The sequence below is a fragment of the Ictalurus punctatus genome, chromosome 5, assembly GCF_001660625.3.
Source record: "Ictalurus punctatus breed USDA103 chromosome 5, Coco_2.0, whole genome shotgun sequence".
In the NCBI taxonomy this organism is placed as follows: Eukaryota; Metazoa; Chordata; class Actinopteri; order Siluriformes; family Ictaluridae; genus Ictalurus; species Ictalurus punctatus.
The window spans coordinates 9672513-9694554 of record NC_030420.2 but is presented as its reverse complement, the minus strand read 5'-3'; the positions used below and the strand labels follow the sequence as shown (position 1 = coordinate 9694554).

Below are 22042 nucleotides of genomic sequence, written 5' to 3'. Positions count from 1 at the left end.
TAACGCAAGTGAACTAACTTTCTTGGCTATACCACAACATGAAATGTAAATATAAATTAATTAAATGTATGTAATTCTTTAATTAATATTTTTTTTATCTTTATGGAATTATGGGATCAGAGGAATAAAACACTTTGGGACCGTGCTGTTATTGGAAAATAATCAACTTTGTCATCACACCAATCTGTTGTTGATTATTATATATATTATATTTTGCCGTTGTTACAACAGCTACAAGACAATATATTCCTCCTTGTGGATGGACATCATTTGAAGGATACAGTTTCCACAGATGAAAAGAATGATGAAGTAGATGCACACCATCATGCCTGAAGAGGAAGGGCCTCCATATGCCATGATCCCATCATACATCACTGCGTTCCAGTCCTCACCTGTCAGGATCTGAGCACACACACACAGGTTTGACTTAGCATCCTTGTGAGGACCTTCCACTGACCTAACTATTAATGTAGCTAATTAACACCATGCTACACCTAAGTATAACTGTAAATGTAAACTCAGTAACCAAAAGGAAATATTTTGGTTGTTTTAGTTTAGTTTAATTTAGTTCTTCTTTTTTTCTTAAAGCTGCAGTTTTCCTCATGGGGTTTTCCTAAATGTCCCCATAAGGATAAAACTGTCAGACATCCTTATTCTCACTACTCTACCTAAAGAGATTGGTGCGGCAGTGCTTTAGTCCTTTATTCTGTCCAGCTAACTCACCTCCTCATCTGTACACTTTGCTCAAACAGATCAGGTTTCAAAGCTTCAGCTGAGCCGATTCTCTGCTATAACTAAGCACAACTGCGTCACTCTGCATTCTGTAGTTTTGTCTTAATCCCTCTGCCAGGCCTGTCTCTCTGAAACCTTATTATTTATCATTCAATTCATAACATAATTATAATTATTAGTTACGTTTGTGCCAAGCTAACAATAGTTTATCTTTCCAAAATTTTGCTTTAACTACAGGAGATACATGCCTTGCATCAAAACTTCACCAATGAGTCGAAAGACATCAACAAACCAGTAGGTGAGCTTGAAAAATACAACACTATTGTACAATTATAGAAAATGAATCTTAGATGAACAAGGCTGATTCATGATGAGTGTGCTGTACTAAAACATGTACGGAGAAGAAGTAATCGTATATTGTATCAACCACATCACAGACCCATCTGGCATTTGGATCAGAGAGCTTTTAGTTAGTGTCACTATGTATGGAAGCCACACATACTCACACACACACACACACACACACACACACACACACACACACCTGAAAGACAGTGAGCAAGGCCTGAGGGAAGTTGTCAAAGTTGCTCCTTTTGGTCATTGTTTCATCAAAGTTGAATTTGCCACCAAAGAGCTGCATGCCAAGCAGGCTGAAGATGATGATGAAGAGGAAGAGCAGCAGTAACAAGGAGGCAATGGACTTCATGGAGTTCAGCAGAGAGGCAACTAAGTTACTCAGAGATGCCCAGTGACTGAAAAAGGACAAAAAGCAAAAAAGAAATGCATAAAATGGATTTTAAAATATGCAACTTTAAATCTATGTGAAACTGGCTAAAATAATGAGAAACACTTATAGTTTTTACGGTTGATCTAGTGCTTATTCACTGAAAATACATGCATTTGGTATCATGTTTTGAAGAGAAAAGAATATTCAGGCTTATTAAAAAGTGCTGGTAGATCATGTATCCTGTACACATTTTTACCTAAGTTTGTCTCCACTAATACTCTGAGTACAGACCTTAATATATGAGATATATTAAAATACTACTACTACCAATAATAATAATAATAATTAAAATAAAGGAAGAATAAATAAATAAATAAAAAACACTAAAGGAACTAAAATATTTTTATTAAATTATTTTACATTAAAATTTAATTACAATTCTTTTTAGTTTTATTTTACATTTAAAATAAAAATATATTTTAAAATATTATTTTAAATTAAATACATTTCAATTGAATTTTAAATGAAATGAAAATAAATTACACTTAAAAACACATTTTAAAATTAGAATTATCCCATACACCTCAAGTCTTTTATACAGTTATTTCAAATGCATACTATTCATTAACTACTATGAATGATTTAGTACAGCAGGGAAGGAATGTAAGATTGGACAGGCTGATCAGTTCTGGGAGTTTAAGGGGTTAAAAAACTAAAAAAAATAATGTGTGTGCAGTCCACGAAAAACGTAGAGGCCACAATCAAGTTTAGATTTGTCAAATAAGAGTTCTGCTCGTAACTCACCGGGTGACTTTAAAGATGCGGAGCAGACGGACGCAACGGAATACGGAGATGCCGAGAGGCGACATGATCTCCAGCTCGACGAGGATGGTCTCCACAATGCCGCCGCACACCACAAAACAGTCGAAGCGGTTGAACAGAGACACGAAATACGCCTGCAGACCCAAGCTGTACATCTTAATCAGCATCTCACAGGTGAACATGGCCAGCAACACCTTATTGGCTACATCTGCAGAAAAAAAATGTGTAGTTTATCAGTTTTAAAGCAATTATTGACCAGATGTATTTTCATGACAGTTTAGGCCAGTAATAGTTTGTTCTGAATCTAACCTTAAGGATAGAATCCACCCTGAAAGACTTTTTTTTATAATTAACGTGATCTTCAATCATGTCCAAGATTGATTTAGTAATGAAATTCTGGGTTGGCTTTTTTAGATTAGATCCTGCATTACCCACAATGCCATTCGACTACCGATAGTGGTGCATTGAGATTTAGCCCTCACTACTTCTCTACCTAAAGAGATTAATGCATCAGTGCTTTTATTCTTTATTCTGTCCAGCTATTTCACATTCTCATCTGAACTCTCTGCTCAAACAGGTTCCAAAGTTTCAGCCGAGCCGAACTTCTCTTGACTCTCTGACCATAACTCAGCACTGCTTTTAGCTGCACTGCATTCTGGAAATTTGAGTCCAACCATCATTGACTACTTTTACATGCACAGCAAATTCTGTTTATGGTCTATATTCAGTTTGCAGCCATATTCCGATAACGATGTTTATACAGGCAGCGGAATATAACTGTATACATCGTTGTTGTAAGAATGCCTGAGTTGCTATTTCTAAATACCTAGCCTCCAGCTAAGCATCAATTCCTTGAAAACTGAGCATGTGCATATATCTCCTTTCAGTGGATTTTCTGAATAAGGTGTTTACGTGCAACAAATTTCCGATTAAAGCAGGCATATTCAAGGGGTGGGAATCAGAATTATGGGAATCAGAATATTGTCTTAATCTGAATCGCGCAATGGGATTGCGGAGTTTACATTACTCCGATACTTCTAACCTGGATTTCTAAATAATATGACATTAAAAATGTTGAGTAATAAAAGAACTCTTGCTCTTTTCTTTTTAGGCACTAACAGCAAAACCTGACTGTTTATGCTTGCTCATTTATGTTTAAGAATGCAGAACTTTTTTCGAATTTCAGTCGAATCTCTTCCAGATTTTCAACTTTTAATAACAAGCCTGAACGAGTTGTACTGTGTCATGATTTGACCATGGAAAAAAATTATCTTAGCCCCTGTCTCATGACCTCTATTTCTCACATGCACACATGCTTGCCATCAGGAGATCCCCAAATATGTGACTGGCTTTTGGGTGTTTTCTTCCATGAACATTGTTCATTAATCTATGATGCATTATATATTTGAATGAATCTTATACTGTATAGTTGTACTGTGTCACGATACCCCAAACATATCTCACAATACTATACCAGCGGAAGTATCACAATACCAGGCAATATTGTGTTATTTCATAATTCAAATCTACAAAATTAACCAAATTTACAGAAATACATAAATATAAATGAAAACAGACAAACCAAATTTTACTCTGAATACTTTATTAATGAGAAGGAATAACTGACTGTTGGAAAAACTCAAGAAAAAGAATACAGTTGGCAAGTAACTAATTCAATGCGCCACATATTACATCTATTGTTCCTTAGAGCAATTATATAATGCAAATAGAAACTGTCCTCAGAGTACTAAGAATGAACACATCGTTAGAAATAAATAACTGAATTTGGAAACGAACTCCAAAAAAATAAAAAAATAAAACTGGGAATGTTAGCTCGCTTACTATCAAACAGGAAATCTTTAAAGATTAAGGTAAAGAATTTAGGTTCAATGAAGTGTACTAACCTTTTTGTATTCTGCAAAAGCAGTAGGATGTGTCATTTTAGTGAAAATAGTATTAACTGCCGCACATACAACTTTACTGACGGTACTACTGTATTGGTGATACAACCGTTTAAATAATACAGTGGCATCGGAGATGTTTTGAAGCTTTAGTATCGTGATACTACCATAGTACCGGTATACCGTGCAACCCTAATACTATTGTTATAAAATCATAAAAGAATGCTTGGCCCAATGGGAAATCCATTCAGTAGTGTATAGACCTTGAGGGTAAACTCATTTCACCAGGCATGTGCAATTGTTTACCTTGTACTTCAGTGAGCCAGACAGGTTGGTTGTAGTGTTCAGAGGATATGGTGAGAGTGTTCAGGAACACCAGGACAATGACCAGCCAGTAGAAGCTGGTAGATTTCACTGCTGCTCTGCACTTCCTGCGACAGAATCTGTTCCAGCGTCGCCAGCTACGGCTAGAGAAGGACGGCGGCGTCAGTGAAACACTTTCTTTACAGTAGATATAACAGTCATGCCACGTTTCACAATGTGTTCAACATGAGTGTGAACTGATAATGTACATTTGTGTGTGTGTATGTGTGTGTGTGTGTGTGTGTCAGTGCAGATAATGTGATAATGCAGATAATGTTGGTGGTCACAATAAAGTAAAAGTGCACAACAAAAGATATGCATGGCCATAGCTTTTAAGAACATGAGGTGTAAAACTACACAAACACTGACATGCAGGAAATCTGAATCTGTTTTGTTTTTTTTCCACAGGAAATGTAGATGAGGCATGCAAGGCTGAGGTTGAACACAGCATAAAAAACACTTACTTGTTTACTGACCTGAACTTTGACTTAGTAATTTTTTGACTGAAAGAGTGACATAATAATGCAGTTATTAGAACACACTTCAAAATGCACTGCTGTTAAAGGACACTGTCTTACACCACAATCCAAATATTTACAATTTGATCAAATTCTTATTTAAATGAATGCAATAACATTATGAGTAAAAAAAAAAACAATAAAAAAACACCACTTACACTTTCAATGAAGCCCATATTCATAAATCATTATAAGTGTGTTTTTTTGGTAAAAGTTGGTAATGATTCCTTGTAAGCATTTTTTTATAAACTCTTAATAATAAAGCCTCCTAAAGCTCTAATTTTGTTTAATGTTTAAAAACAAAACACCTTTTTATTTGCTTTTTTTTTTTTTTTAATGTTATGATGCGTCTGTCATGTTAGAGCTACATCATCCCCAGCACATCACGTGACCAGGCCGATCATTCACACCTCTTTCCTGTTGCACCTATTTAGCTTCCCTATTTAAATTCTGGTTTCTGTGTGCTCCTTTCTCAATCTTTTGTCATGTGTAAACTATTTTCGTCTGTAGTCTGTACATGATTCCGGCCTTCTGATCATAGTTCATGTTAATGGTTTTTATTTTCACTTTGTTCCTTTCTGTGTTTTCTTTAACAAAACCACCTGCACCTGCATCCGCCTCCATTTATTTGACAGTGTCTGTTATTTTTGGTGGGTATTTTTTTTTTCGTTTTTTTTTGGTGAACAATTGTTTTTATTTTGTCTGTATGTGTTTTTGCCATTAAGCTGGAATTAAGTGATTTGTAATTTAATGTTACTCAAACTAGAGACAGCAAGATACCATTGTTTCTTTTCCGATCCCAATACTGATACTGAACCTTTGAGTATCAGCCGATGCTGATACCCATCCCATATTATGTTCTTTAAAAACTACTAAGCTTCACGTTTTTTGTTTTTTTAACTGAAGCACTTCACAGTTAAATTCTTTCACAAAAAAAAAACACTTACATTGTAAATACCTTTTCCTAACAAAAGAAAAACAAGTCAAGTCTATTTCGTATATGTAAGCAGTTCCGAAAATAAATTCCTTTTCCAAATCCACTTCCAGTCTTTGCCGTTTGTTAAAGTATCTAATATGTTTTCTCCGATATCCAATCCACCATTTTTTGCTGGTAATGGCCCAATACCAATACTGGGTAATGGAACAGTGCCATCTCTAACTCATGGCAGTGACTTAGGCAGTGACTTTGACTTAGTAATTTTTTGACTGAAAAAGTGACATAATAATGCAGTTATTAGAACACAGTTCTAATTAGTACCCAGTTATTAGAACACTGGGTAATGGAACAGTGCCATCTCTAACTCATGGCAGTCCACCTGGCACCAACAACCATCTGATGTGAACTTTAAACTGAAGCTCTTGATCAGTAGCTACATGACTTTACGCATTGCGCCGCTGCCACATAATTGGTTGATTGGATAACTGCACAAATTAGTGTATGTAACACTTAGTTAAGGAGATGCATGTGTGTGTGTCCTTGTCATTTTCGTAATTAATCTGAAATTAAGTGTTTCTAAATTATATTACAAAAACAAAGTTAGAAATAACTTTTAAGGAAAATAAAAAAAAGTCTTACATTTTACTTATAATGTGGAATGATTTAACATTCACTTTACCTGGCGCATTCAGTGATAACTTTCCAAATGTTTATAATGAGTTTTTATTTTCTAATTATTAATAAAGATTACAGTTGCTTTATAATCATTATAAGCTATAGAGATTATGCAGTACACCACACGGCATTATAATTGTGTGTCACTTGTATTACAACATGGTTATAAGTTATCAAGGAATAGTATATAGCACAGTATTACAACTTTATGAGGCACTTTATAAAAGTTTATAAAAAGTTTATAAAAGTGCTTACAAAGAATAATTTAGTTACAAGGAGTTATGATGATTCATGAATATCCATCCATCCATCTCCCATACTTGTACTTAACCTACACAGGGTCACGGGGAGCCTGGTGCCTATCCCAGGGAGCTCAGGGCACAAGGTGGGGGACAATCCCACACACACTTGCACACCCATTCACACACTACGGACAATCTGGAAATGATAATCAGCCTACAATGCATGTCTTTGGACTTTGGGAGGAAACCGGAGTACCCGGAGGAAACCCCTGAAGAACAGAGAGGGGCCAGAGGTGGGATTCGAAGCCCCAACCCTGGAGGTGTGAGGCAAAAATGCTAACCACTAAGTCACCGTGCCCTCCGATTCATGAATATAGGCTTCATTCAAAAAAAAGTGCTATCAAAACCTTCAATTAGATAACTAATATGATTAGTTCTATGTAAAGTGTATGTATCATCTTTATGTCAAAACTGCCTTTTAGGAGCAGTGAATTAATATCAATGTAATAATATCATATTATTAATATAGTTTGCATTATACTCCTTTTTCAATTTTGGTGTGAAACAGGAAGGGTGCATGTACATTTCATATATGTGATTAAAAAAAAAAGACACAATGAAGTTGCCATTCTATAACATATTATATGGATTAAACTGTGTCGAAAAGGTCGTTAATTCTCACCAGACTGGCCCACAACAGCAGATCTTGTCGTCTTCTCCATTTGGACTGTCTGTGTTAACAGACTCAGTCTCACTGGTTGGCATACTCGCTGTAGAAAAGAACACACACACACACACATACACACACACACACGCACGCACACACACACACACACGCACGCGCGCGTGCACACACACACACACACAAAAATCACACTACAATTTGGGCCACCCTTCATATTTCAGCATTACAGAAAAGGAACACAAAGACAAGCATTTCCATCCACAATAGTTCATAGTAATATATATTCACATAAGGTAAACAGTGATGACACCACTATAATGTGACGCCTGTAATAAAGCTAAGATGAATAGCATAGATGCAATTTGCCAAAATTAAGAGGAAAAGGCGGTCAGTATTGGAATTAAGACCAAACAGCAATCTGCCAGACTGAAGCATATGGTCTAGATGGCTCAAACAAACTATTTGTGCCGACCATGCTGAGTAATAATGCTAAGAAATCCCACTTATTTATTTATTTGTTTGTTTGTTTATTTTTTTTATTAAAAACCACCTCTGTTTCTCTGTGTCACATACACACACAAACAAACTCAGTTGGCAGGATTTACCCTGAGTCTCTGTGGACTGACTGAACCAGCCCGACTTCCCTGCCTTCTTCTCCTGGGTGAGATCGGCCATCGTTACCCCTTTTCAGTTTACACGCAGTTCATGCATGCAGGCAGTGGGGGGAGACACAGAGACAGAAGAGTGGAAAGAAATGCCGCTATCAGCATCTACTGGTTAAACACACCAAGCACTTTACAGCACTTTATAGCAGAAAGAGAAATGCAGAAAGGGGGAAGAAATTTCCAGAAAAAGATCTGAGAGATGAAACACTGTGGGGTGAGACTAATGACAGAGAAAAAAGGAAAGTGATAGATCGAAGCGAACAGACTTTGTTAATAGCAGCGACTACATTTCAATACTAGCATGCTCCTGAGCCACATCATAACATTTACTACTGTAAAGCTTAAACTACAGAAAAGGGATACAGCAAAGTAGTTCCTTATTATGCAATCACATGGCCAGTAGTTCAGAAGATGCAACTCTCAGAAGGTGCAAACATGCACACGTACATGCTTAATGTGTGGAGAGTATTTATACCATTAATACATGTTTAACCCAAGTCTTGACAACACTAATACATTAGATGTCTTATTGATGACCTGTAGTAGTGGGTGAAATGACAGTCGATCTGATTTACTGGTTGCAGTATACCAACCACAATTTCAGAGACATTTCACTCGTCTCCTCTTTCCTCTGAAATAACAAATCTACATCTGATTTTATGAATATATTATTATAGAGAGTGTGGTTAGAAAGTGTCAGAAGACCAGGAAGTGCTGTTTGCACGTCCTTTTCTGCAATTACATGGCACTGGAGGGCTCTCAAATTAGATTTTTCAATATTTAGGCAAACCTTCTTAAAGAAAAAAAAGTGAAACACTGTCTCAGATAAGTTAAATTTTTTTTTTGTCATTTACACAAGTTTGCATATATTTGAGTATTTTGTTAAATAGTAAAATGTAACAGGCGATAATGGAACTGTGGTAATGTGCATTTGTGAATTGAAACAGGCCTACATAGCAAAAAAGACACAAGGCTTGTCTAATAGTATATTTAATTTTTTTCACATTCAAAGTAAGAAGACTGTTGTCATTTCAAACATTTTGGGATTGCACCTTAAGTTCTACATTTTATGTCTCAAGAGAAAGAATTACTTCATATACAGATACTTCACCCAAAACATGTTGGGATCTAATTTTTGTATGTATTTTGAGTGAGTAAATCCACAGATAGAACGTTCACACGCTTTCATACTCTGCAACTCATAGTCTGGAAACTACAGCAATTGCAGTTGTAATCTCTGTTAAAGAGACGTCACATTATACCATGATATATACCAATACTGTGAACATTTTAAATTATAATGTGTTATAAGTTTTTATCCATATCACCCACGACTAATTATTTTTAATCTGTGTATGTGCTGATTCGTGTAATGTATAATCACACAGAGGAATCCATAAATACTACAGTTTAACAGCTGTGGAAGTGGCCACAAAATTAACTCTACTTTGTTGTAAAAGTGTCAAATTACCTATGTTTTTTCTATAATATTTCAGCAACTTCAACCATACATTTATTGCATCACATGATCCACCTCTGCCTGAATAAGTAGCACAAAATATACAGTTGAGTTCAGAAGTTTACGCACAACTAGACTAGAGATACTCAAACTCTGCACATTTCATGTTACTTGGGTTAGGGTTAGGGTTATCTACTTTATTTCCGTAAGAGGTCATTTCCAAATAATACCCAAGAGACAAGTTTATTTCAGCTTTAATTTACTAGATCAGATTTTCAGTGGGTCAAAAGTTTACACTTTGTCAGTACTTGGTGGCATTGCCTTTTAACTGCTTGAACTTTAATCAAACATTGGGGGTAGCCTTCCACAAGCTACTCACAATTCTTTGCTCAGTTTTTATTTTTTTTGCTCATTCCTCCTGACAAAACTGGTGTAACTCATTTTCTATGGAATTCAGGTCAGGGCTTTGTTATAGCCACTTAAATACTTTCACTTTGCTGTCTTTAATCCACTTTGGAAGTAATCTTAGGACCATTGTCCTGCTGGACCCAGTTTTAAGACACTGTTTCAAGACAGTTTTAACTTTCTGACTGATGTCATGAGGTGTTATTTCCGTATTTCTAGATAATCCAACCTTCCCTATGATTCCATCTATTTTTCTGAAGTGCACCATTCCCTTTTCCAGCAAAAACACCCTCACAACATGATGCTGCCACCCCCATGCTTCACAGTTGTGATGGTGTTCTTCCGATTGTTTAGAGAACACTTCTCCAAAAAGGCGATCACCTGTAAAGTTTGACTTTTTTAAAATTCCGGTGTCAGAATAGGAGCTTCTTCCTTGCACAACAGCCTTTCAGGCCATGGCAATGCAGAACTCTCTTAATGGTGGATGTATACATGTTGATATCTGATGCGCCAACTCCTTCACCAGTTTTCCCTTGTTGCTGTTTTGGGGTTCAGTCGAACCTTTCAGACCAAAAATTCATTCATCTTTATGAATTAATGAGTTTTAGGAATTCATATATTCATTTTATATTAATATATTTTTCAAAGGTCTTGGCTGAAGTGCTTGGATTTGCCCATGGTATTAAGAGACAGAAAAGTTGATGTATTTAAACGTCTGACCCACTGGAATTCTGATAACATGAATTAAAGTTGAAATAAATCGGTCTCTAATCGATTAGAGATGTTTGTTTCTAATCGAAACAAAGTGTGATGTGAACAAAGTAAATGCCCTAATAAACCTGATGTAAAATAAGACAACATGAAATATGTGGAGTTTTGAAGAAATGAAATTGAACTATATATAGCCTAGGTGTATATATAAACTTTTAGCCTCAAGCATAGATATGTTTTGCAGAGAAATGCTGAAGAGAGAGGAAGAAGGAGACAAAAACTGTTCCGTAGCACTTGTGGGTTTTTGCGTGTGACGTCACATTGTGCTTACATAAAGAGGATTGGAATTATTCTCTCTCATCCGGTCACTCTGCTTCTTTCCTCTACAACACATACTGCTTGAGTGGAATAAAATTTTGCTCCCTCTGCCCTGATAGCAGTCCATAATAAACCGAGCAGAAACAGATTAAATCGGAAAGAGATTTACCCAGAACTACAAGAGAATTCCCTTTAAGGTTTTGAGTGAAGAATGAGTGGCATAACTGGAAGGATGGACTGGAATGACTTGGTGAATGCAAGTGACAGGATAGATGGTAAGTCAGAGGAATGACAGGAAAGAAAGAGGATTAAGAATCTAATATATGATGGAAAGAGAGAGAGGGAGAGAGAGAGAGAGAAAGAGAGAGAGAGAGAGAGAGAAAGCCTGACACTGCTACTGGTAGATTATGTTTGGTGGTTGAAGGCTACCTTGTGCATTAAATACCAATGGACAACGTGTTTTCTTTCAGGAATGATTATCGGCACAATAAACTATATATATTATAAATAATAAATCCTTGCAATATTATATTATTTTTCTTTTTGTGCCAACACAAAATTCAGGTTAATCACGGCATATTGGTAGTCTTCCAAAAAAAAAAAAAGAAGTGTAGACTGACTCTCCGCTCTTCAGTTCCAATATGTACTGTTATTAATGTTAGGGCATTGCCCATGCGAATCTTTATCTGGCAATAAAGGTAATTTGACAATGTGCTAACAGATCTGCACAACTGTCTGGGCAAACACTTTTTTTTTTTTATCATTTCCATCACAGCAGACAAGATACTAAGCTGGATATGTCAGCCTGCTGCTTAAAGGCCTGTGAGAACACAATAACCAAAAGAACTCTGGAAAAGCCAAAATAATTTTTGAGTTATTTTTTAAATATTGAATAATTCTGGCAAATTGAGGTTGTAAGTACGTCAGGTGTACCACAGGTTATGTGTGTGTGTGTGTGTGTGTGTGTGTGTGTGTACTCACGGTTGCGTTTTCCCTCTTGGTCTCCATCCTCATCATTCTCCGGGTCGATATCCTCAGCCTGAGTGATCCAGTCCAGGTAGCCTTTCAGGTCCTCCTCCAGCTGCTGCTTCTCTCGCAGCTTCTGGAAATCTCCACGTGCCTTAGCTTTCTCACGCTCCTTAGAGAACTCTCTACATACACACACACACACACACACACACACACACACACACACACACACACACACACAGAATATACATTTTTGGTTTCATTACTAGGCTTACACACATGCACCACAACATTTTGTATATAAAATATATACACTCACCGGGCAATTTATTAGGAAAACCTATATTGCAGCACATTCATGCAATTATCCAATCAGCCAATCATGTGGCAGCAGCTTAATGCATAAAAACATGCAGATACATATCAAGAACTGCAGTTTTCATGCAAAGCATTGGATTTTCATTCGATTTTAATGCACAACAGTCTCTACGGTTACACCGAATGGTGCAAAAAAAACAAAAAACATGCAGCAAGCGGCGGTTCTGCAGGTGGAAACTTCAGGTTGATGAAAGGGGTCAGAATAGAATGGCCAGACAGGTCCGAACTGACAGGAAGTCTACACAAACTCAAATAACCATTCTTTACCATCGTGGTGAGCAGACAAGCCTCTCAGAAAGCACAATATGCCAAACCTTCAGGTGGATGGCAAAGGACCACATCAGGTTCCACTCTTGTCAGCCAAGAGCAGGAATCTGAGGCTACATTGGACACCATCCCCCATTTTGAACATTACCTGAAGCTCTCGACCTGTAACTGAATGATGCACTGTGGCCACGTGACTAGTTGGCTGGATAATTGCATGAATGAGCATATATACATATATTACACACATATACACACAGTATACAGGCTTCAAATTGCTGAATGGTCTCTCACCCACTAAGAACACCCAAAACGAGATTGAGGACGAAGAAGGAACCGAAGATGACCAGACTGACGAAGTAGACCCATGGCAACTCAAAACCCATGGCATCATTCATCTGTGACACAGAGAAACACACACACACACACACACACACACACACACACACACACACACACAAATACACACACAAATTTCATTTAAACTGAATATTACAATGAAACAGAAACAGAGATTCTCAGTCACAGAGGGGTTTTAAGGGTGAAAGATTGTTGAGTGCTGAAAACTCAAGAAGCTGCAGTTTATTATTGATAAAAACAAACAAGATGATGGCAGTCTTCATCTTCATCTAATCTCCCCACATCGATGTCAGTATTGATGGCTTTGATGGTGACGTGGCAGACCTATAAATACAGCAGGGTGGATTTTGGATGACAGACATCCAAGATCCAGTACTGACGCCTTTTACATGAAGAGCTGTCTTTCAAAGATAAAAAGGTTTCATTTTTGGCATGCACGTTATATTATTGGCTTTTAACAAAAATCTTAAAGCAGATCATTTGAGGAATGGAGTGCAACAGCGCCATCAGTGGTATGAAGAAGTAAGGCTGGGGCTGATTTCAAGTCCAGACAGTAGATCCATGAAGCCTATCAGTGACGGATCAGGTAAAACTGCCCCTAGATTTGACTGCCTATTCAGAGTGTTATTTTTCAGCTTACAGTGCTGACACATCTGTAACACCATCTGTCATTGGCACTGTTGCAGGTGTAATGATTGTTGTCAAGGTGGATCATTTACTCTACCTCCCAAATGAGCATATCTTATTCACTCAAAGTGCAAATTATACAAAAGAACAGACAACAGAACAGTAAATTTGGTGTGCTTTCTGGTTTGTTTAAATTAAAGGGTTAAAACTTTTCTCTTTAGCGTGTCTGGTATTCGGAAGAACGTTACAGACTTGAAATACTATATTTTTAAAATTATAAATCATGAATACAGCTGCCTATCTGTCTTTAAATGAGTGAAATATTGCCATCAATGAGACCTCATAATATAATGCATTGCTCAACTCCAACAATTCAACTCACTGTCAAGCTATTGATTAGCTCTCCCATCTAATATCACAACCAGACATCACTGTGAAGGACCATGGCCACCTCTATTTCTTGTGCTGACTGAGGTTCTTCAACGTCTCTTCATTGGCTTCTCTTTGACCAGTTTGTGGCAGTTTGATGTTGCAGTGTGTTAGGGCAATAGCAAGTTCACTAAACTGATTTTAAAAAGGCTTCTTCAGTCTTAGGAAACTCCAATAAACAGAGCAGCATCTTAGGTAAAAAAAAAAAAAATTATAGACCTAATTGGCTCTTTGGGTTTGTTCCTATAAGACAGGTATTCTATAAGAAAAGGTTTTTGTAGAACATTTTAGGAAGCAAAGGATCCTCTGGAGTGGCCTTTTGGAATAGCACCACATTACATATCATTAGTGCTAGTTACAAACGTATTTATACAAACAACAATATTATAGTAGTTTGACCTCTGTAATTAATCTGGACTGAACTCAAAGACCAAAAACTGTTTGGCTGTATGCTGTATTTATGCAGTTATTTGGTTGATGTCAACATTAGAAAGTAAATTATACTAAAATCCTATAACAAGTTATTTTTACATTACTGAGGTTTACTGAGACCAAAAAAAGTGCTAGATGCTGCTTATGTATATAAGATACATCAAGTTTTGATGCACACTTTTCTGTATCTCTGTTCAATCTATAAGTTAGATCTTGCAGTCTATGGAGAAAGTAAAAAAAAAAAAAAGAAGCGGAGGAGAAATGTGAGAGTAAGAGACAGGGACAGTGAGCTCATTGCCAGTCTCAATTTTTCTCCTCCACTCCCACTCCACATGTTTCTTTGCCACCTTCCAGTGGCCATAGCTTTTTTCTTCGGAAAGGCGATGTCAGAGTCGCACACACTTTCATGGTTAATTTGCATTTGGAGAATTTGCCATGGTAACAGATGCATAGATGGGAAGGAGGAGGAGAGAGGAAGAGAGAGAGGGAAAAAAAGAATGAGAGAAGAACAAGCACGGTGGAAGTGACAGTTGCTGACCACATTAATACCGGCACCTATTCTTGCAGGAAAAATAAAAACCATACGAGGACGGTTATGGAAGTTGATTTAAAGCTCTTTCTTAGTACTTTTGTTCCATCTATAATTTACAAATCCCAATGCAATTAAGGAATATTTTACTGTTCAGGATGTGAGGGGAAAAAATAGCATGATAATGCCCCTGTTCTATTTAGTTTGAACTGTTGCCAAAGCAGCCCTTGACGCTACGAGTGAGACAGTGTACTCATATGATTTTATACCATGATAAGAAAATCAGTTATAAAGTTAATCTTGTGCTTTATCACTTGAGATAATGGCATGACTGTAACCATGTCATGCCTCATACAATCTTCTATCCTTTCCCAACTGGGAGTTTGTGGTAGCACTGCAGGGGGTTCATAAGACTGACAGAAATGTCAAAGTAACATTAAATTAACACATTTTGCCATTTATTACAAAAGTTTAGTCTATTTAAAGTCTCAAGGGTGCAAATAATTTAGGTTGAAAGAGTCGACACTGACATGATTACAGCATGTGTGTTTTGTAGTGCATCAGGTGGAGCAGTGTTGCTGGGTTTTTTTAAACAAAGTGGCCCTTATTCACCAAGTTGTATAGAAACAAGTGCACGGGATAACACGAGAACAAATCTGCGTTTGATTTATTAAACTGTTATATGACATCAAAACAAGCTGTGATGTGTGCCCTAATCATGAATCAGCTTCAGCTGTGTGGACGCAAGCTCCCACCACTAATCCCTTATTTACATGTCATATGCACATGCCCCAATTTACATAACACACACTAATTTATGTAGGTGTTAGGACAATGAGCCAATAAAAGAACACATTCAGCAGGCTACAGTCAGATCCAATGGAAACAGTAAACAGGAAGGGGAAAAACAGAATAGCTGCTGACCTGATTGTAGTTATACATATTTTCAACTTGATCTGTCAGATTTGAGGGAAGTTAGATGTATTTAAAGCCTTATTCATATCTATACAGTAGTGTGTAGGGTCACATAATACTGAGCCTTGTAAAAGGTTTTAGAATAATCTGGCAACCAAAAATATATAGCCAGTGTGCAGTCATGTGGTCAGAAATTGAGACTAATACCAATTCTGCATGAAAAGGTATATAGTATCTAACTGTACAGCTACAGGGTAGACTAAAAAGTTGGTATGATGAATAAAGTGCACATTAATGATTTACAATGTTTAGAAAATTGGCAATGACTTACTGGTACCACCACACACACTACCATATCACCCTACAGTATGTTCACAACAGCAAGTGACAGGTGACCATTCATTTTCTATAATGACAATTAATAATGATAATAATGACAAATGGCATTTCAATTTAGATTTTGCTCAATTCTATGCAAATTAGGGATTCCACCCCCCAGGCAACCCAAACACGTGACTGGGCAGCACACTGGAGTGTGTACATGCCTGGTGGGCTAGCTAATGAATTTATGATTCACTACATTGATCTGTTTCTTGTGCTTGTTTTTTTTTTTAAGTTTTTAGTTTCATAGATTTAAGCTAAAATTTTAAGGAGATTATTGAGGATTTTATTAAAGAATGTACAGATTTTTTATGTGTGTGTGTGTGTGTCTATGAGAGAGAGAGAGAGAGAGAGAGAGAGAGAGAGAGAAAGAACATTCACATATGATTAACCTACCCCACTATGTCTACTTAGTCTACTAAGACCTTTTAATGTCATTCCCAGGTGTGACCTGTATGTTGGTTCTCGAGTGAATTGCAGTTATTTACCCAATACAGCACTTCCGTCCAGCCCTCCATGGTGATGCACTGGAACACAGTCAGCATTGCGAACAGGAAGTTGTCAAAGTTGGTGATGCCATTGTTGGGCCCCTGCCAGCCGTCTCTACACGTGCTACCGTTAACAGAACAGTGGCGTCCATGACCTGACAGAGTACAGGGGGTAGGCTCTTCCTCTGCTAACGTACCTGCAGAAGAAGAAGAAGAAGAAGAGGAGAAAGAGAGAGAGAGAGAGAGAGAGAGAGAGAGAGAGAGAGAGAGAGAGAGAGAGAGAGCTTTAGAGTGTTATTCCATAACACTAAACTCAAGGAGCATTACTCAATACTCATTTCTCCACAAATCAGCTCTTTTATGATGCATTAGCAGAAATTAGTATCAACACACATTCCAGCTAATGATCAACGAGAAAAAGAAAGACAACAGAAAAGAAAGAGAAATATTCTTTGTGGGGGATGCACACACACCCACCCACAGGGACACTCACGTGTACCATTCATGTAACAGGTGGCATGCATCTTCCCAATGAAGAGCTCCAGGCCAATGATCGCATAGATGATGATAACGAAGAGCACGAGCAGAGCAATGTGCAGCAGAGGAACCATGGCTTTAATAATGGAGTTCAGCACAACCTGTAAACCTGCAACCACACCGCAACATATTAGTAATATACCAGCAACATCTTCAGTGTGAGTGTAACACATAAAAAAGCCCGGTTTCATGACGTGATCATTTCAATAATGTGACAAGGATGTGGAGCAATGCCTGCTTCAAACCTACAGCATATTTCAGCAATTACTTAATTAATTAGTTATTTTCTTAATACATAGCTTCTTGTTGACATCCTGTACGGAAAAAGAAATATGTCAGACTGAACAGCATGGGTAGGCTGATGAGAAGGAAACGCTAATTAAGGCTATTTTTACCCAGCCAATTTTAAATTTTAAATGATGCATTATTATAAGATGATTCACATTATTAAAAGCAGGAAAATCCCCAAATTATACTGTGCTATTATGCAGTGCTGAAAACTACCAGCACAACACTGGCATAGTGATCTTTAGGAGAGCACATTTCTAATCTAAAGACTCCTGCCTTACTGTATAACAAAAAAACAAAAAACCTCAAAGAATTATTTGCCACACTTATAAATAGTGCTTTTGTGTCGTTATTACAGGTTATTAACAGTTATTCTCTACAGTGAAACATGGTGGTGTTAGCATAATGCTGAGAGTTACCCTTCGCCTTTTGTTCTCTGACCACTGCCATCCTAATGATGGATTTAATGGTGCTCTGTGCAATGTTTTAATAACCCAACCCCTGATACATTTGCAGAACTTTGTCCTGGTCTTGTTTTGATAGCTACTTGTTTTTTTTTTTTTTGCTGTTTGTTTAGATATGTTCTCCAACAAACTCTGGGGTCTTCCAGAAACAGGTTTATGTTTATTAAGATTTATATTGTGACACTTTAATTGCACACAGGTCGACTCGATCCAACTAATTATATGATTTCTGATGGCACTGGGGTTGCACCAGAACTAATTTAGGGGTTTCACAGCAAGGGAGGATGGATGGATTTTAAAAAAATTAAATCCATTTCAGTTCCAGATTACAAAATGTGGAGAAAAAGTGTATATACTAATGTAATGATAAATTGATAAACTAGTACAATAATAATGTCACCATTTTAGAGTTTCTATTTGACTCACTGGGTACTCCTGAGACGAGCCGGAGCGGTCGGAGCACGCGGAACGCTCGCAGAGCTTTGACATCAAAGCCGCCCGGCTTCCCTCCGGACTGACCTGAATCTCCCTCTTTGGTCATCAGCTCCAGAACCACGCTGAACAGCCTGCACACACATAAAAATGGATTCTATTACTTTTAATTGTCGGTAACATAGCTCTTCTGTAGATACCATCACGCTGGTGTTACACTGATCACCAGTGATCATCTTGTTCACATCTACTATTTCAAACCATCTTCCCTGCAAGGATTCTATAGATATACACACCTGCCTCAAAATCGGGAACATCCTGAACATCCTGCCACCCAACAGATGGATTTAAATGTGCGCTATATTTTTCTTTATACAGTTACAATCAAAATTATTCAACCCCCATTGCAAATCAGGTTTATTGTCAAAATTTGCAGACTTTCTGCTGTTTGCAATGAACACATCAAACAAAAGCAATAGAAATAGTTCAACACAGCGAATGCTTCAAGTGGTTTCCCCAAATTCAACTGAAAATGCAACTTATAATGACTTCTCCAGTTTCAAAATTATTCAACCCCTTCATGGCAAGCACCTTTAGTACTTAGTAGAGCACACTTTTGCTGTTGTGACCTGCTGCAAACGACATGTATAGCCAGACACCAGCTTCTGGCAGCATTCCTGAGAAATCTTAGCCCATTCCTCATGAGCAATGTAGTTCAGCAATATTCTTGTGTTTGTGTGCTGCAATCATCTTCTTCAAATCCCATCAGAGATTTTTCTATGGTGTTCAAGTCAGGTGAATGTGATGGCCCTGTTCGAATCTTCCAGGACTTCTTCCGCAACCCAGCATTGGTGGAATTTAAGGTATGCTTGGCATCATTGTCCTGTTATACAATCCAATGATGCCCAAGCTTCAACTTCCTCACAGATGGCATGATGTTTTCTCCTAGGATTTCCTGATACTTGAATCCATCTTGCCTTCCACACTGGTTTCCAGTGCCAGAGGATGCAAAGCAGCCCCAGAGCATCAATGAGCCGCCACCATGCTTGACTGTCGACAGAATGTTCTTTTTTCATTCTTCTTCCTCCACACATACTGCTGATCAATCGTGCCGAAAAGTTCCAGTTTTGTTTCATTGCTCCACAGAACAGAATCCCAAAACTTCTGTGGCTTATTTATATGATTCTGAGCCGATTGTTCTTGTGCTTTTGGGTCAGTAGTGGTGTACGTCTTGGAGTTCTAGCATGGAAACCTGCATTTAGTACACGCCTTACTGTGCCCACTGAAAGTCTTGCTGCAGGTCTTTTGCAGTCTCTCAAGGGTTTTTCACAACCTGCCTTGAAAAAGAAATCTGGTTGCAACCATTCATAGCTTCCTTTTTCTGTCCCGTTCAGGTATTTCATATATTTTCTGCCCCTTGCCAGTTCAAGTATTTCACGTGTTCCAGCTCAAGCACACCTGGTACAACTAATGAAGCCCTTGATTAGTTGCATCAGGTGTGCTTGAGACAACACTTGTTTTGCATATTTGTGCTGTTGTGAGGGATTATATTTAAGGGGTTGAATAATTTGGACACTGTAGAAATCATTATAAGTTTTCAGTTGAATTTGGGGAAACCTCTTAAAGCATTGGTTGTGTTGAACTATTTCAATTGCTTTTGTTTGATGTGTTCATTGCAAACAGCTGAACGTCTGTAAATTTTGACAATAAACCTGATCTGCAATGGGGGTTGAATAATTTTGATTACAACTGTACTTCTGGATTTCAGTTACACCAAAATGAGAATTCCTGGACATTTTGAGACATAAAATATTTACTTAATTTTCTGTCTTATACTTTTTTAAAAAAGACAACAACAAAAAAACCTTGTTTAATTGCAGGATTACAGGTAACAGGAAAATTGTAATAAGAATCAGTTTTAACTATTTTCCTAGCAATTACATAGAGTATACACATTATATGTTGTTGCCCTTTATATGAAGGGAAAAAAACAGTCAAAATCTTTAGAGTAAAGTCCACAGTTTACAGTCCACAGTCCACAGTCCATATATTGTTTTTTTTAAATGTATTTATTTAATTAATTTATTTTTTTACATCAGAAAAAAAGTTTACTTTTTTAAACAGTTTTAATTGCATCAGTGGAAGTATTGAGCTTGAGGTGAAGCTCATGAACACGACACTGGATAAGATATCCTTAGCTTGCATAGGGGCATTACGGGCAGTGGGTTACTGATCAGAAAATCGGGGGTTCGAGCTGCAACACTGCCAAGCTGCTACTGTTGGGCCCTTGCGCAAGGCCCGTAACCCTCTCTACTCCAGGGGTGCTGTATCATGGCTGACCCTGCGCTCTGACCCCAGCTTCCTCACAGGCTGGGGTATGTGAAGAAAACAATTTCACTGTGCTCTACTGTATATGTGACCAATAAAGACTCATTATCATTATCATGAGAGAGAAAACAGACTTAAATCATTGCGTGGGAGCCGTCACTATGACAACCTGATGTTAGTGGCTTCAACAGAGAGGGTAGCAGCATTATGCAGGTTTAATTATGTTCTGCATTTAGAAACTAAATCTCCCCAGTATGAAGAACATCCAGCAAAAATTCATGGATTTTTGCAAAAATTCAGAAAATCTACTTTCTTGTAGATTTTACACACAGTAAGTGACCTACCTGTGTAATCAGGAAGGGGATTTATTCCAAACAGTATTACATGTATCACTCAAGGGTGGACAAATCAGTAGCCCAGGTCTCTGGGACAAGCAAATTTCATCTTTTACCAATGAAAAACGAATTACATTTTTATGTGTAGTTACCCACTGTACACATTTTTCATTTGGTGGTTAGGTTTGAACGTAATGTGTGACGCACCTCGAAGCTGTAAATATAAAACATGATTCGGTATCCCACCCCCTGCTGCGTTGCACACATCGGCCGAGGTACGATCTGGCCAATTGTTTTTACTTATCTGATTAATTAGCGTGCACAGACACCAGATGATTTTCAGATGATTTTCAGATTCTGAGGCATCTGAATGTTATATGTGGAATGGAGTATGTGGAAATATTGACGGAACTGGGCAAGATAAAGTGTAGAGCAAAGCTGCCGTATAACTCTCCTATTTACATGTCAAGAGAAAATACAGACGCTAACCAGCCTCAATTAATATTTTTACACATGATGTGAGGGGAGAACACCACATCTCAGCCAATAAATCATTAACAGCTTGGAGAGTTTTTCTTGTGGTGGCAAACAGATGTGCTACATTAGATAAACCATACATTATCACTTAATTTTTTTGCCTAGACAAAAAGGTTGCCAGGCAACCAACACTGGGCAAATTATTTTCATAGATAATGAATTTAAGATATTTCCACATCTGATCACTAT

The 22042-nt window shown here is 37.5% G+C and overlaps 1 protein-coding gene across 14 annotated transcripts in view; it reads right to left on the bottom strand.

The window, feature by feature from the left end:
* Positions 1 to 22042, bottom strand: part of cacna1db (calcium channel, voltage-dependent, L type, alpha 1D subunit, b) — a 147902-nt gene that overhangs the window by 50956 nt on the left and 74904 nt on the right. For 11 of the 14 annotated variants that reach the window (XM_053680188.1, XM_053680191.1, XM_053680182.1 and 8 more), the window contains exons 5-15: positions 18648 to 18787; positions 17426 to 17578; positions 16933 to 17129; positions 13066 to 13169; positions 12142 to 12311; positions 7600 to 7687; positions 5010 to 5048; positions 4489 to 4649; positions 2264 to 2489; positions 1277 to 1484; positions 282 to 402 (exon numbers count right to left, since the gene is read on the bottom strand). In XM_053680188.1, the coding sequence (XP_053536163.1) occupies positions 282 to 402; positions 1277 to 1484; positions 2264 to 2489; positions 4489 to 4649; positions 5010 to 5048; positions 7600 to 7687; positions 12142 to 12311; positions 13066 to 13169; positions 16933 to 17129; positions 17426 to 17578; positions 18648 to 18787 (1607 nt within the window). The remainder of the gene's footprint in view (positions 1 to 281; positions 403 to 1276; positions 1485 to 2263; positions 2490 to 4488; positions 4650 to 5009; positions 5049 to 7599; positions 7688 to 12141; positions 12312 to 13065; positions 13170 to 16932; positions 17130 to 17425; positions 17579 to 18647; positions 18788 to 22042) is intronic. The other 3 variants (XM_053680193.1, XM_053680194.1, XM_053680190.1) reach the window with 1 other exon arrangement.